The sequence below is a fragment of the Leptidea sinapis genome, chromosome 36 (genome assembly GCF_905404315.1).
Source record: "Leptidea sinapis chromosome 36, ilLepSina1.1, whole genome shotgun sequence".
Classification (NCBI taxonomy): Eukaryota; Metazoa; Arthropoda; class Insecta; order Lepidoptera; family Pieridae; genus Leptidea; species Leptidea sinapis.
This window is the reverse complement of record NC_066300.1, coordinates 5,454,169-5,467,633: the sequence shown is the minus strand read 5'-3', so window position 1 is coordinate 5,467,633 and position 13,465 is coordinate 5,454,169. Positions and strand designations below refer to the sequence as shown.

Here is a 13,465-nt window from a genome sequence, read left to right as displayed (position 1 = left end):
ACTTATAACTGAATTGCAATCATTAGTCAGCAAAAGAAATAGGCGGTCTGCCTAGTGCCTATGAGATGGGAAGACAACATCAAGAAAATAGCGGCACAACTATGGACTTGTACAGCAAAAGACAGGATAGAATGGAAATCTTTGGAGGGGGCCTTTGTCGGAAGACAACCTGTACCACAGTAAAGACCGTTTGCCGATATTATTTAGAGCAACTTTCTTACTTTATTAGTACCTAGTATGTAAAATTAGTACAGAAATAAAGGCGTTCTATTTTTATTATTATATATTAGTAATAGCGAAACAGATTTTACTATTTGAACGGTTCAGGGGGCTTGGGAGTCGAAATAGGAGAATAGCAATATTTTTATTAGCAATAAAAACACTCAAAGCCACATACTTACATCATTTATACGTCCAAATATGGGACAGCTGTGAAATCGTCGGAAATAAATTGAGGTAGACTGTTAATCTCTATTTTGAGCAATGCACGAACACTAACACAATTTGATGTACAAATCGTGAAGAGATAGCTTGTCACGCACACTAAAGTAATAAACCTCGCCTGTTTTCATAGGTTGTCTAGCAGCAATACGCTCTATCTACACGTATAAATTATATAGGCCACATATTATTTTCTATTTTATATTAATGAAGTTTTCTCTGCTGTTGTGCGGTCCTTGTTTTACACCGTTTATTGGCATTGGGATAGAAATCTAAGGAATATATGAAAAGTTGTTGTTGGAAAGGCTGGCTGTCTCCCGAATTACTTTTCAAAAATAAATATCGAAAACTTACTGAGAAATGTAGCATAATTATTCTAGATTCCATAAAATTAATTGTTAAAATGCCACCTTGGATTCAAAGATAAGCATATTTTAAACAAACTAAAATAGACTCATCAGCTTTGCAATTAATATTCATGATTCATCACTCCTCAAAAAGTGGACCACTTTTAAAGTATTATTTTTCTCATTACCGGAGTTATAGAACTAATCGCAATTATCATTACAAGAATTCATTAACACGGTTTGAATCCATTCTTTATATAACGTTTTGCGGTCTATTTAAAATAGAGAGTTTCTAATTATTTACCATTTTACACAATGTAATCGTCAAGTCATCGATTTCAAATTTTCGTTGATCCGAAATTATTCAGAAAAAGTGTTTAAAGTTTAAAGTAATTAGAATTTTGATACGGTATCTTTTGTAATTTAGATCCCACATGTGCTTTGGGTGTTTAATTTAGATTACAAATTAGAATGAGAGAATATAACTATACCATATTTTAACACTTGTTTTCATAACACATAATACTTCTGAGCGAAACAGCTCTCAAACACATCTCAAGCTACCAAAAAAGGCTAAAACATTACGGTGTGATCCCACTGGCGGATAGAAGGATAATGTGAGATGATATTATTGTTTTTACACAATATTTTTAGCGGTAAAATAGATTATCCATACTTGCTATCAAAATTCAAAATAAACATTCCTCCAAAATTAATAAGAAAAATGCCTATTCGTTGTTTGTAGTACCACAATCTAGGACTAATCTGGGTCAAAACGCAACTATTTATAGGCTCTGTAGGTCATATAACTCAATGGGCAAATCGCAGAACATTGATTTATTCATTCCGCTTGCTCAATAAAAAAAGAAAATACTTAATTTACACACGTGACTTAGAAACGATGTTTCCATATTTCATTTTTATTTTTCTATTATATATTACAATATTTGTAGTTTTTAAAGTGTTAAAATTATCTATACTCTATACTAATATATAAAGCTGCAGTGTTTGTTTGTTTGTTTGAACGCGCTAATCTCTGGTACTACTGGTCCGATTTGAATGATTCTTTCAGTGTTGGGTAGTCCATTTATCGAAGAAGGCTATAGGCTATATTTTTTTTTTCAAAATTAGGGTTCCGTAATAAAATTGCTATTTTGTAACACAAGGTGTAAAATCGAAAACCAATTTTTGCGTGCGCTGCAAAAACTATTGACAATAGAACAAAATGATGAAAAACAGGCTATAATATAGGCAATATTTTATTACTTATAAAACTATCGCGTGAATTATACTTTATATGGCAAAACAACGTTTGCCGGGTCAGCTAGTTGTCTTATAAAAGTAGTAAAAATTGTGAATGCTGTCGTTGCTTATAAGTGAATTAACTCTTATCCATATTATTATTATATTTTAAGTTTAAGCATGTAGGAGTATAATTTGTTAGTTGCCCAAATAAATAAATAAACATTTGATGCATGATTGACTTACCAATGGATTTCCACTGAACTTATAAATTTGAGCTGTTCAGCCCGCCATTTTCGTGACTATAATCCGACAACTTCGTGCGCGACCGTCTCACGGGGTTAAACACGGTGGCGGGGCGGGGTACTGAGGATATCAGCGGGTAGCGGGTGGTGTTGCGGGGGAGGGCAAAGAGTGAGACTACCGTAACCCACTACCCGTAGACATCTTTAGTACCCCGTCTCCCCGTGGATCCCGTGGGACGCTCGCGTGCGAAGAAGTAGTCCATGGTATTTAAATGAGGCTACACCTGGAACACTTTAAATATTGAATTTGATTAGGTGAGTTGGAGACTAAGCACTTCCGAACTCTTTAAACCGAGATTTAGAAACAACATTCTTACTAAACATACGACAGTACCAACCGTAATTCGACCTAGGACCGTTAGAAAGTCAAACAACTTCTATACTCCTGCGTTCCTGCTAAAAGCTTTGCGTAACTGATTTCAATAATATATTTATAAATCAGCCGGGTCGAGATAGTACTGTGCCGTATGTAATGCAACACGTAGAGCACACTAGTATCGGGTTTATGTTACTTCAACCGCATATCTAGCTACCGAGTTACTTTCATACCACAATTTATTAAGGTAACTGTCCATTAGGTACTCTACATAACTGATTATAAACGATGTAACAAGTTTTCTAACATCAATTACTGCTATAACAACAAGAATAAACCGAATAACAATAAGAAACCGAATAACAATAAGAAACCGAAAAACAAGTTGAAAAAATACTTGATGGAAATGCCATGGAATCCTTGATTAGAGCAGTGACTCAGATAACTGTAGTGGTAACGCGATGCTTCAAACCGCCAAAAGTGGTGGAGCATGAGCAAAAATGTCGCATCATTTAGATGAGAAGATTGAATACTTCAAGTGCGAGACTAGTTTTTTAAATAGACTAACCCCCTTATTCATAATAGTCTGCTAACTTAAAGCATTGCTAATTCGCACTCTGTCTTCTTCTATTGTCCTAAGTCAAAATGAGAAAAAACACTCCTTAGCGGCTGTTTAAAGTTAGCGGACCATTATGAATAACGGGGTAAATCTCTAGTATAAACTTTTCAAACAATTTATCAAACCCTATTGGGTGAATGGTAAAAGAGGATTATATATTACACTAACATTTTCATATATTTATTTATAAAAATTAAGTTTTTGCCCAAATTTATTGACTTTTAGCTTAGCGGTTACAGCGTAGGAGGCGCGTGTTCGAATCCCGCGTTGTCCATAGTTTTGGTACAAACTACATTTGTATATTTAGACAAAAGAAAGTAAGTTCGCTTTGAATAAATATGTAAATATATTTATTTTACAGACAAGTGGAGCATCACCTTAATAGTAAAATAAATAAAGAAACTAAGCTTTTCGTCTTTCAATAACTGTGCACTTCCTACAGATTTCCTTATGCGGTAGCTAACTATTGTGATGTAATTTTCAACTCTATTACACTGAAGTTAGAGTCGTTTTCTCGCCTGCCTCTTGAATATGTATTTCACACGTGGTCTGCGAAACTAAATAATGTGTGAAGGAATTTTCCGTGAAACAAATTGCTTAAGATAAAATATTTCAGGATGTGTATTTTTAAGTTGTTACGTTTTGCGTCTAAGTGTAAGATGGTGAGATCAGGTCGCTGCTTAGGTTTAAGAAAAATGAAATTACACGCCGTTATCAATTTCAGGCACATGAGCCATTTAATCTTTGATCAATTTATTACATTATTATTATTGACACACTTTTCACACAAATTATCTTGCCCCAAGTTAAGCATATGTAGTCTGTGTTATGGGTAACAAGACAATGATATATTTAATACAATATACTTACTTAAACATACATCTTTAATATATATAAATCTCGTGTCACAATGTTTGTCCTCAATGGACTCCTAAACTAATGAACGGATTTTAATGGGGATTACTTCATCGAGTGCAGTTTAGTCCAACTTGAGAGATAGGATTGTTTTTATTTCGATTTGAGACCCATAATTATTTTTAATTCCAATATTTTTTTTGTATGGACATATTTTCTGTGAGAGAATTTATTGACGCACGGTTTGACAGTTCTGCTGTGGAACAATTTGATTATAGTTAGCAACAGGGAGCAATGATGTTTTATACATAATATAGAACGTCATTGACAGGAAGCATATTTTACAAAATAATTCGTGGTGTTATGAAATATTATTGTCAAATATATAACAAAACAGTATTTTTTAATATGCACAGAACAACGTCTGTCGGGTCAGCTAGTAAATTCATATAAATTCAAATACATTTAAATACCATGACTCGGAAACAAACATCTATATTCATCATATAAATGCTTGCACCTACCGGAATTCGAACCCGGGACCTCTAGTTTGGTAGGTAGGATCGCTAACCACTCGGCTATACAGGTCATCATTTTATATTTTCATGATATGGTTTTCGCCTCATAGGCAAACCCACATCGAACGGAAATATTTTTATTTTTACCATTCATTCTGAAGTAAATTGTTTTTATAGCAAAATTGTATTTGAAAGTTCTGTGTTTTGAAGTGATTGAATTGATATATTTTATGAAAGAGGCTGGCAGTGTGAGCTTTATTGAGAGTTCCATTAAGAGGCATAAAATATTTACGACAAAAATGAAAATCGAAGTGATCTTACGACTTTCATTATAATTTAAATATTTTAATAAAAATACTTGTTATTAAGTAGAGAGATCTCTCATTGAGAATATTAAAGAAGAAAAAAAATTGCAAAAGCATCCGAACCCTCTTGATATTATGTAGTAAAAAACTCCTTTTCATCTTCCAAACTACTGAATCGAATGAATTTAAGAGAATTGTATGCTTTATAGGGTAGATTGAAACAGTGTGTTTTCTTTAGATTGGTAACAATAGCCTGCACGAGGATGTGTTAGTCCCGAAAATTTTTCACTCGTAATAACACAACAGATACCCTAGTCTTAAACTAGGGTACCTAATCTAGAATCATATAATACCTAGGTATATAACCTGTTGTTTTGTTTTATAATTTACTGAATGCTAATAAAAACAAAAGAAATAGGACAATAAAACTTTGGTTATGACGTTTACTATACCCTCGTATAGGTTCCAAAATATTAAGTTTTAGATCTAGGCACTGGAACACTTACCGTTGTGACGTCATTACACAACACAAACTCACTATGGTGCGTGCGATTGCGGAAATAAATATTATGTTAACTTCAAAACTACTTTACTTAAATTTATTGTAGTGAATAATAACTAAAAGTAATAAAAAAATGGCGTGCGTACAAAGTACACATGTCAGAAGTGAAACTTCTTTGGAAAACTAATTTTTAAAATAATAATAAACGTATGAAATAATTATAATTAATCATATTTATGTTCGTTATCTGCACCCTCGAGAACCGTCCATCTTGGATTTCAAAAATGATCCCAAATTCGTTCTCTGAACCCTCGAGAACCTCGGAAACGATATCCATAATGTTGAAATCATAATTTTGCGCGGCGCCCATCTTGGATTTAAAAAAAAACCTGCATGATACATGGCGAGTAGGGAAGCCCGAGAGTAAGAAATACTCTTCCTCAATCGGTGTCAATCGCTCTGTCCCTTGAACAAAAACCTCTTCCTGTTCTTTAACAAAAACGTCCCACAATTTTGTGACGCCTTATGTCGTTTCATCCGTAAAAAATTACCTTCATGCGCGCAAACGAAGTTTCACTTCAAAAAGTTTAAAATAATAATAGTATCATTACGGACTAGTAAAAAAGTAAGGACTGCGTGTCACCTTACATAACAGTGTAGCATATACCCATAGCCCCACGCACACACTTACTACTACAAGCCGATAGGCGGCCATTATGAGAATTATCATCGTCTGTGACAGATCAGTTTGCGTCTCAATAAAATATTTAAAAATGCCATCGTGCGTAGTGAAAAAGTGTAAAAACGATATTTATAAGTATTTGTGGCCATATATGATTATCTAAAGGAGACAAACTTGTGTAACTAGTATCCCCCGTAACCGCACACACACTAGCATAACGGTGCTTCACTTGCTAATATCACGGCGCGGAGTCCTTCTTTGTTTACTCGTCCGTGAGTATCAAGTGATGTTGTTGAATTTGTGACACCTGTCCGTCGTTGCAGTGGTGAGGGGAGCCATGCCGGCGCAGTGGAGTCGCCGCTCCTGAGCTGGGCGTCTGGCGTGGTCGGGCAGTAACGGCGCTCCCGCGGCTGCCATGGGCGCGGGCCATGCGAGCGCTCCGCCTGCTTGTGGCGGCGCTGGCAGTGGCATCTTGCGCGGCGGCCCCGGCGCCCGAGCCCCGAGCGCAGCGCTCCGCCAACCTGAGCCACATCACCGGCACCTCTCGGACTATCCAGATGTTCCTCAAGAACCGCTACCTGCAGCTCATGCCCGATGGCACCGTCAACGGTACTACAGACGGCAACAGCGTTTACAGTAAGTCTCTCATACCTTCACGGAAAGTGCCTCAATTTGTATTTTAATTTTAGATCCTATATTCACTATTTTTTGTGCTCTGTGCTCATAGATATTTAATGTCTTTAATGACTGCGCGTTAGTAGCGCTCTCTGGGTTTCCACGGAAGACTAGCGTTGTGGATTCTATCGAAACCACAACTATGCTGAGTTGGGGGGCCCATTGGCGTCATTAGATCATAATTAGAATAGTATAACTTTTAAGAACTATAATCAGGATGTATAATGACGTCAATAAATATTTTTTCTTTCTTTACCATCAGCTGAACGTCCTGCTCATCTAGTCCCTTATTTTTTTCATAAAATAAAAAAGCACTTTGACTCAAATTATCTTGCCCCAAACTAGGCATTGCCTAGGTACAAGACAGCGATATATTTAATACAATATAAAATACTTCAACATACAAAAATACATATAAACATCCATGACTCGGAAACAAACATCTATATTCGTCATATAAATGGATTGCACCTACCGGGATTTGAACCCGGGACCTCGTGATTGGGAATTCGGCTATATGGGTTTGGGAGACAGAAAAGTTTCTAAAGCGCTCTTCATTTGATTAGATGTCAAATATTTTGAAAGACTGTAACACTGACATGTGTCAGCATTAAAAATTGTTGGAGAAGGCTGTCAAAAAACCGAAAAGTTGGAGCTAGAAGACATATCCGGCTTTGTCGTTCTAGCGAACGGAGAAGCAATTGCAGCGAAAAGAAACAGTAAACTTATTTTATCTTTATCACCCATGCCTTAAATCCTCTATTAAAGATTCTGAAACAGTTAGCTTATTGCCAACATTATAACACCCAATGTTCTAATAACCATTACATCACCCAAACGAGTGTTGTAATGTTGTACTGAATTTCATAACAACACTCCTATGTTTTTTTTTCGATCCCTTCATGTGCAAAGAGTTTCAACAGACAGCCACATTCTTATTGCTCGATGCGTGGTATCTGTATGAATTTCAAAAAAAGAACATTTCCGTTTACGCGCGTTCCTCACTACCAGAACGCCGCGCGCCGTAAAAAAAAAGTAGGTTATTCGAATCCCCGCCATCTTTCTTCGATATTTTTATTGTTTTCTTTACAAAAAATGAGCGATTCATTTTAAACTGTGAATATTCGAGTGAATTTTAATTATTGCACTATACAAAATGTAAATTACTCCTAAAATAAATAATTGTTTCATTAGTACTAATTTTATTTGTATATAACCAGTAATGAATGATATTAGGTTACTACTAGGACTGGTGTTATAATGTTAGCAGTAAGCTAACTGTTTCAGAATCTTTTAGAGGATTCATATTCTGGGTGTAGATAAAGTCTTGTATGCAATTGTTGATAATTAGGTATTAAAACACTCATGTGATTTATGAGGGCTTCTCTCATAAATAAATAAAATCTCATAACTCGGCTTCGCCTCGTGAGATAAATCCACATTCGTGTTTTAATACCCCTTATTACACAACAGTTGCATAAATAACTATTACATCATATAATTAAATATTGTACGTCATTTTACAAAAGACCATTCACAAGATAAAATAGAAGAACTATTTGGAGTGCTTTATTTAAAAGCGCTCAATGCCGATTATTGGCAGCAAATATTGAGATAAGATATGAAACGTTAATCCATCAAATGTTAATGAGATCAGCAATGAAACATACAAATTAGGTGCGATAAACATTAAATCTACATCTATTAGGAGTATTTGCTTAAATTATGCAGTTTCTTAATAGCGGCGGAGGCGGTGCCACTTCACTAAATGTGCTCTTTATTTAAATATTATTTAAATATGCGTACTTTAATAGAAAAACAGAAAGCCTGGATGAGGAAAGAAAGTTAAAGAGGTATATATCTACTACCTGATTAAAAGTCATCACCGCCTCCCACCAAAGAATTTTCCAAAGCATTTCTGGCTTTTCGTGCTATCCTATCAAATAATTGCACAGTATAATGCACGTGATTGTTTTTTGCTCAAATCTATAAGATTATTTTAAAGCTGAACGGTTGTTTCAATCTTTTAATCGAGATAATCTTTGGACCAATCGTTTTTAATTATGATATAGGTATTTTTTTATTTCTAAGCTCATAAGTAAGGCTATATTTTTATAGAAGTTCTCATCATTCCAGAAATCTTTTTGTGAAGCAGGAAAAAGGGCTATAGAGCTTCTTTCTCCTTGTGTGCTGACTAAATACTACGTCTTACATAAATACTATGAACCATGGTAAACGCATTTTTAGATCGTAAAAAATATCTAAAACACCAAGTTTAATCAATAAGACACAATAACACATTTTGCCAAAAGTAATTGAAAAGCCCAGGTCACCTGTTCTTGCTAGTCTCAAACTGTATTTTATACACCAATTTTATTTGCTTATCTTTAAATAAATACCGGTAAACCCGAAGAAAATTAATTCCAAGAGTTGCTTCGGGTTTCACACGCTTTGGTCTGCATTAGTTTCGCTGACCGCTCGAGATTCGTGACAGTGTCCGAGTCCTGTCAAATTATAAAAAAAAAAAAACGATTTGGAACAATTGGGATACAAACATTCGGGCTTATTTAACATTTGTAAATATAAGCGAGAATAAAACAGTAACGGTGTTTTTTGAGACAAATGCTAATTTCGTTTTTGCAAATGGCTGCCAGACGGTCGGTAGACATGTTGTTATGTCATTTTAATTAGTTTAGATCACTGAGCACATTGGCGTTAATGAATAGGAATTTGTTGACCATTATATTCTGTGACACTAAACAGTAACACACATATAATTTTTTATTTTATTTTTTATAGCTGTTGTATTATTTTATAAGGGAAATAATGTCGTTATTCAATACCTTCAGATACTAATGCGGGCCAGCCTAGCGAAACTCTCTAAGAAAAAAGCGATGATATGAAACATGCAGTCATTGATAGATTGACAGATGACGGCTATAATCTTGTAAAAAACGGAGATAGCCGAAAGCAGCTGTTCGCTTTCAAACTTAGCCGGATTATACTTCGTCGCTATGTTAATGGCATTACTAGGTACTTAAACATAAGTCAAATGATGCAGTCGTTTCATACTAAACTAAATTTCAATATTTACTTAGGTAGTCTCGCCTTTTATTACGTAATGTTTACATCCTTTTTATTATCGTTTGTGCGTACCTACGCGATTTGTCATTTGAGTGTTTCCCGTTGTTTTATTGATATTTTCCTTCTTTCTATATGACTTCTGATATTGCTAAACTTGTACGATCATTATCGTACAACAAAAAAACAATCACATTTCAAAAATCAGCCCGTTTTAATATAGATTGTTGCCCATATATTACATAACCTCATTTTTACAAAACCTTCTATAACTCAGCTTTCAGATTGCCAAAAATCTTGAAATTCTCAGTGATGCTTTTTTAATTTATAAGTTATTTATTGACACATTAATTTCATCGTTTTACATCTTGGCCCAATAATGTATGAAAGGCTATCCGTCTCCTTTGTTTTAAATACATTTTTAGTAATAATGTTCTTTATTTTTTTTTCTTGTTGGTCTATGGTATATTTTGATGCAACATTTAAGTGGCCAGTTACAATTTATATATAAACAAATCTATGACATAAACCATGTGTCAGTTTTAGGCTGGGTTGCATCATATTAGCTAATAGTTAAGATTTAAATCAAATGTAACGTTAACTGTAACGCTTTCTTTAACATAGACTGCGGAATGTCTTGCACGATTGTATTCCTAGCCAAAGTTAAAGTTGGTTAAAATTGGAAATATCAATTCTATATTGCATAATGAAAACTTTTGCTAGGTCGCTATTAAAGCCATTTAACGTTAACAGTAGATTTAACCGGCGAAGGTTGGACGGTTACGGTTAACATTTAAAGTTATCACGTCATCAAAAAATTGTAAAATGGTACAACACATTTTGTTTTTAACCAGTACTTTAACATGTTTGTTATTGATAAAGTTAGTTAGTGCAATCCAATCTTAATCAATTATGAAAAAAATATCGAGGAAATACTCATATGTGAAAAGTACACAGGATTTCGGTGTTCAGATAAAACTTTCACCAAAGATGTATATAAAGATAAAAAGAGACGTTGTTTAAATGATATCAAATGCTTCTATTATAACTGTAGAGATCTTAATTTCAATCAAGAATAATTATATGGTTTGCGGCGGTTGTGGCTGTCAAATTGTTATAATAACTTTATTATTACAGCGCCTTAAGCGACTGTGCGGTGGTCTTTATAGTGATATATGTTTCAAGGTTCTACTCAACGTAATAGGGGGCGTGTTTACCTTCGAGTACTTAATACAGTCGAAAATCAAAGTAGCACGCACGTCTTCTTAAAAGCCTAAACACATGATCGGATTTGGTACGGCCGAACCATCGGACGCGGTCTGGAGGTCTACTCGCAAAATCGACAGCGATATATTCGGAACGATACGATAATACCCCGAATATATCGCACCTACCCTACTCTAACAAATCGTAACCACAGACTAATATTTTTATATTTTTACGATGTTAGAGTGAATGAATTATGCGCAAACCTTGGAAATGTAAATATTATCTGTGCTATCTCGCTTAAGTGTGCGATTAAGTGTCAAATGTCAAAACATAGTGTAGGCGCTAAGGAGCATGCCAGACTCTGTACCACCCATTTGCATCATTTACACAAAATGTAAATATTCAACAATTATATTATGAATATAATATAACCATTTACCTATTTGAAAAAGAAAACAAAACTTGCGGACAATAAAATGTAAAAAAGTAACTCAACCTTCCTATTTCTTAGGCAGCCATTTGCACTACTTTCTACGCATAAACGATAAACAAAATGACTTAAATTACTTGGTAGTATAAAAATCCTGTTGAATAGTAAATCATATATAATTATTTTAATAATATTTATTAAGTATGTATATTGTATGGCAAATATATCTAAACAACTTGAAACGATAATAGAAACGACAGTCTAGAAGGTGTCGTTGAGATTATCGTAAAAGTGACGTTTGATTATGTGTCAAATTCGAATATTCGTCTCTGATATTTTCAACTAAGAGTAGGGTTAGGACCGATAATATCGAAAAATGTTTCGTTCGTTCAATCATCGTTTCGACATTGAATACGATGTAACTAAGAGAAGGATTCAACACGACTAATGCCACGATATATCGAATATGGATTTTAGGAGTAGGCGTAGGTTTAGGAGTAGGTCCCTGGTAGTGGACCATATTCGATAGTATGTCACATTATTGCATAAAATTATTGTCATTACCGTCCGGACCGAACTGAGTACGACGCCGGACTACTTGGTTCGACGCGACCACCGGACTGTCCGATGGTGCGGCCGTACCAAATCCGGCCATGTGTTTAAGCTACAAATCCGATCATGTATATATAGCTTAAGGAATTTATATTTTTTGAGTATTGCTGTCACTATAGAAATGTAATTAATAAGATCGTTTTAGATATTTGCGGGACAATCAAAATCAAATTGAGATTTATTCGATTGCGTCGAATTTTTTTTATTCTAATTTATCTTTGAGTGAGTGAGTGCAATGCCGTTATTTTTTAGTTGAAACAGATGTCTTGTGCAGCGTCAAAACTATATTTACGTTAACAACAACGTAACTCCATAGCGATATGCAGTACGTCATAATGCTAAGAAAAGTAATTGATATAGACTAATCAGGCCATATCAACTTTTGTGTATTTTTTACATATTTCTTATATTGTAAAATCACATAAAAAGAAAAAATATTTCACTATCATATAGTATTCATTTAGGCCAGGAAATTACATTCTTGAATGCCAAAGTTTCGGAAAAGTTGAATTTTAATGAGAAGAAGTGCCGAAAAACTTTAAACCATTGACAAGGATACAGCTAAACTGGTGAAAGAATTTTAACGACCGTTTTACACATTGAAATCATATAAAAAACAATTTTAACAAAAAACAACCCACTTCAAAAGCACTATTCCAAAACAATATATACAATATGCTATAAAAAAGTTTGAAAATTATTGCGTATTTTTATACAATCTAATTAATTTATCTAATTCTAGTTACGATTGTTGATATTTTTGGAATCGTTACCTCCCGCCGCGGCCCCGCTCTCGCCTCTCGCCTCCTTACGTCGCGCGTGCGACTCAAGCACATCTCACCTATAACTATGTATGTAGTTACAAACCTACCTGATCTGGACCAAATTTAAATTACAATGGGACCACATGGGAAGCACCAGCTTTCATATAAAAAAGAATTATCAAAATCGGTCCACCCAGTCCCAAGTTTTAAGGTAATAAACATAAAAAGAAATACCGACGAATTGAGAACTTTTTTGAGGTCGGTTAAAAAGTCTACTTTTTTGATTCCTCTGATATTACAAATGAGTATGTGAGTGCCGGAGAGTTTCTCCTCCAATTCTATAAAGAATATGGTCAAGTTATTGAATAAAATCTTGTTAGCATCGTGTCTACAGTACGAGCTATTAAATGAATGCGGTTTCGCTAATCGACATCATAATCCGGCAGTCGTTTTCACACAAAACTTAAAACAGCCCGTTTTCTCTTAAAACAGCCCGTTTTCTCTTAAAACAGCCCGTTTTCTCTTAAAACAGCCCGTTTTCTCTTAAAACAGCCCGTTTTCT

The 13,465-nt window shown here is 34.6% G+C and overlaps 1 protein-coding gene across 4 annotated transcripts in view; it reads left to right on the top strand.

Annotated features, from left to right (window-relative positions):
- Positions 1–13,465, top strand: part of LOC126975633 (fibroblast growth factor 22) — a 253,345-nt gene that overhangs the window by 67,428 nt on the left and 172,452 nt on the right. For all 4 annotated transcript variants that reach the window (XR_007731763.1, XM_050823638.1, XM_050823637.1 and 1 more), the window contains one exon: positions 6,456–6,768. Coding sequence is in view for 3 of the 4 variants with exons in the window: in XM_050823638.1 (XP_050679595.1) it covers positions 6,561–6,768 (208 nt within the window). In the remaining variant the exon portion in view is untranslated. The remainder of the gene's footprint in view (positions 1–6,455; positions 6,769–13,465) is intronic.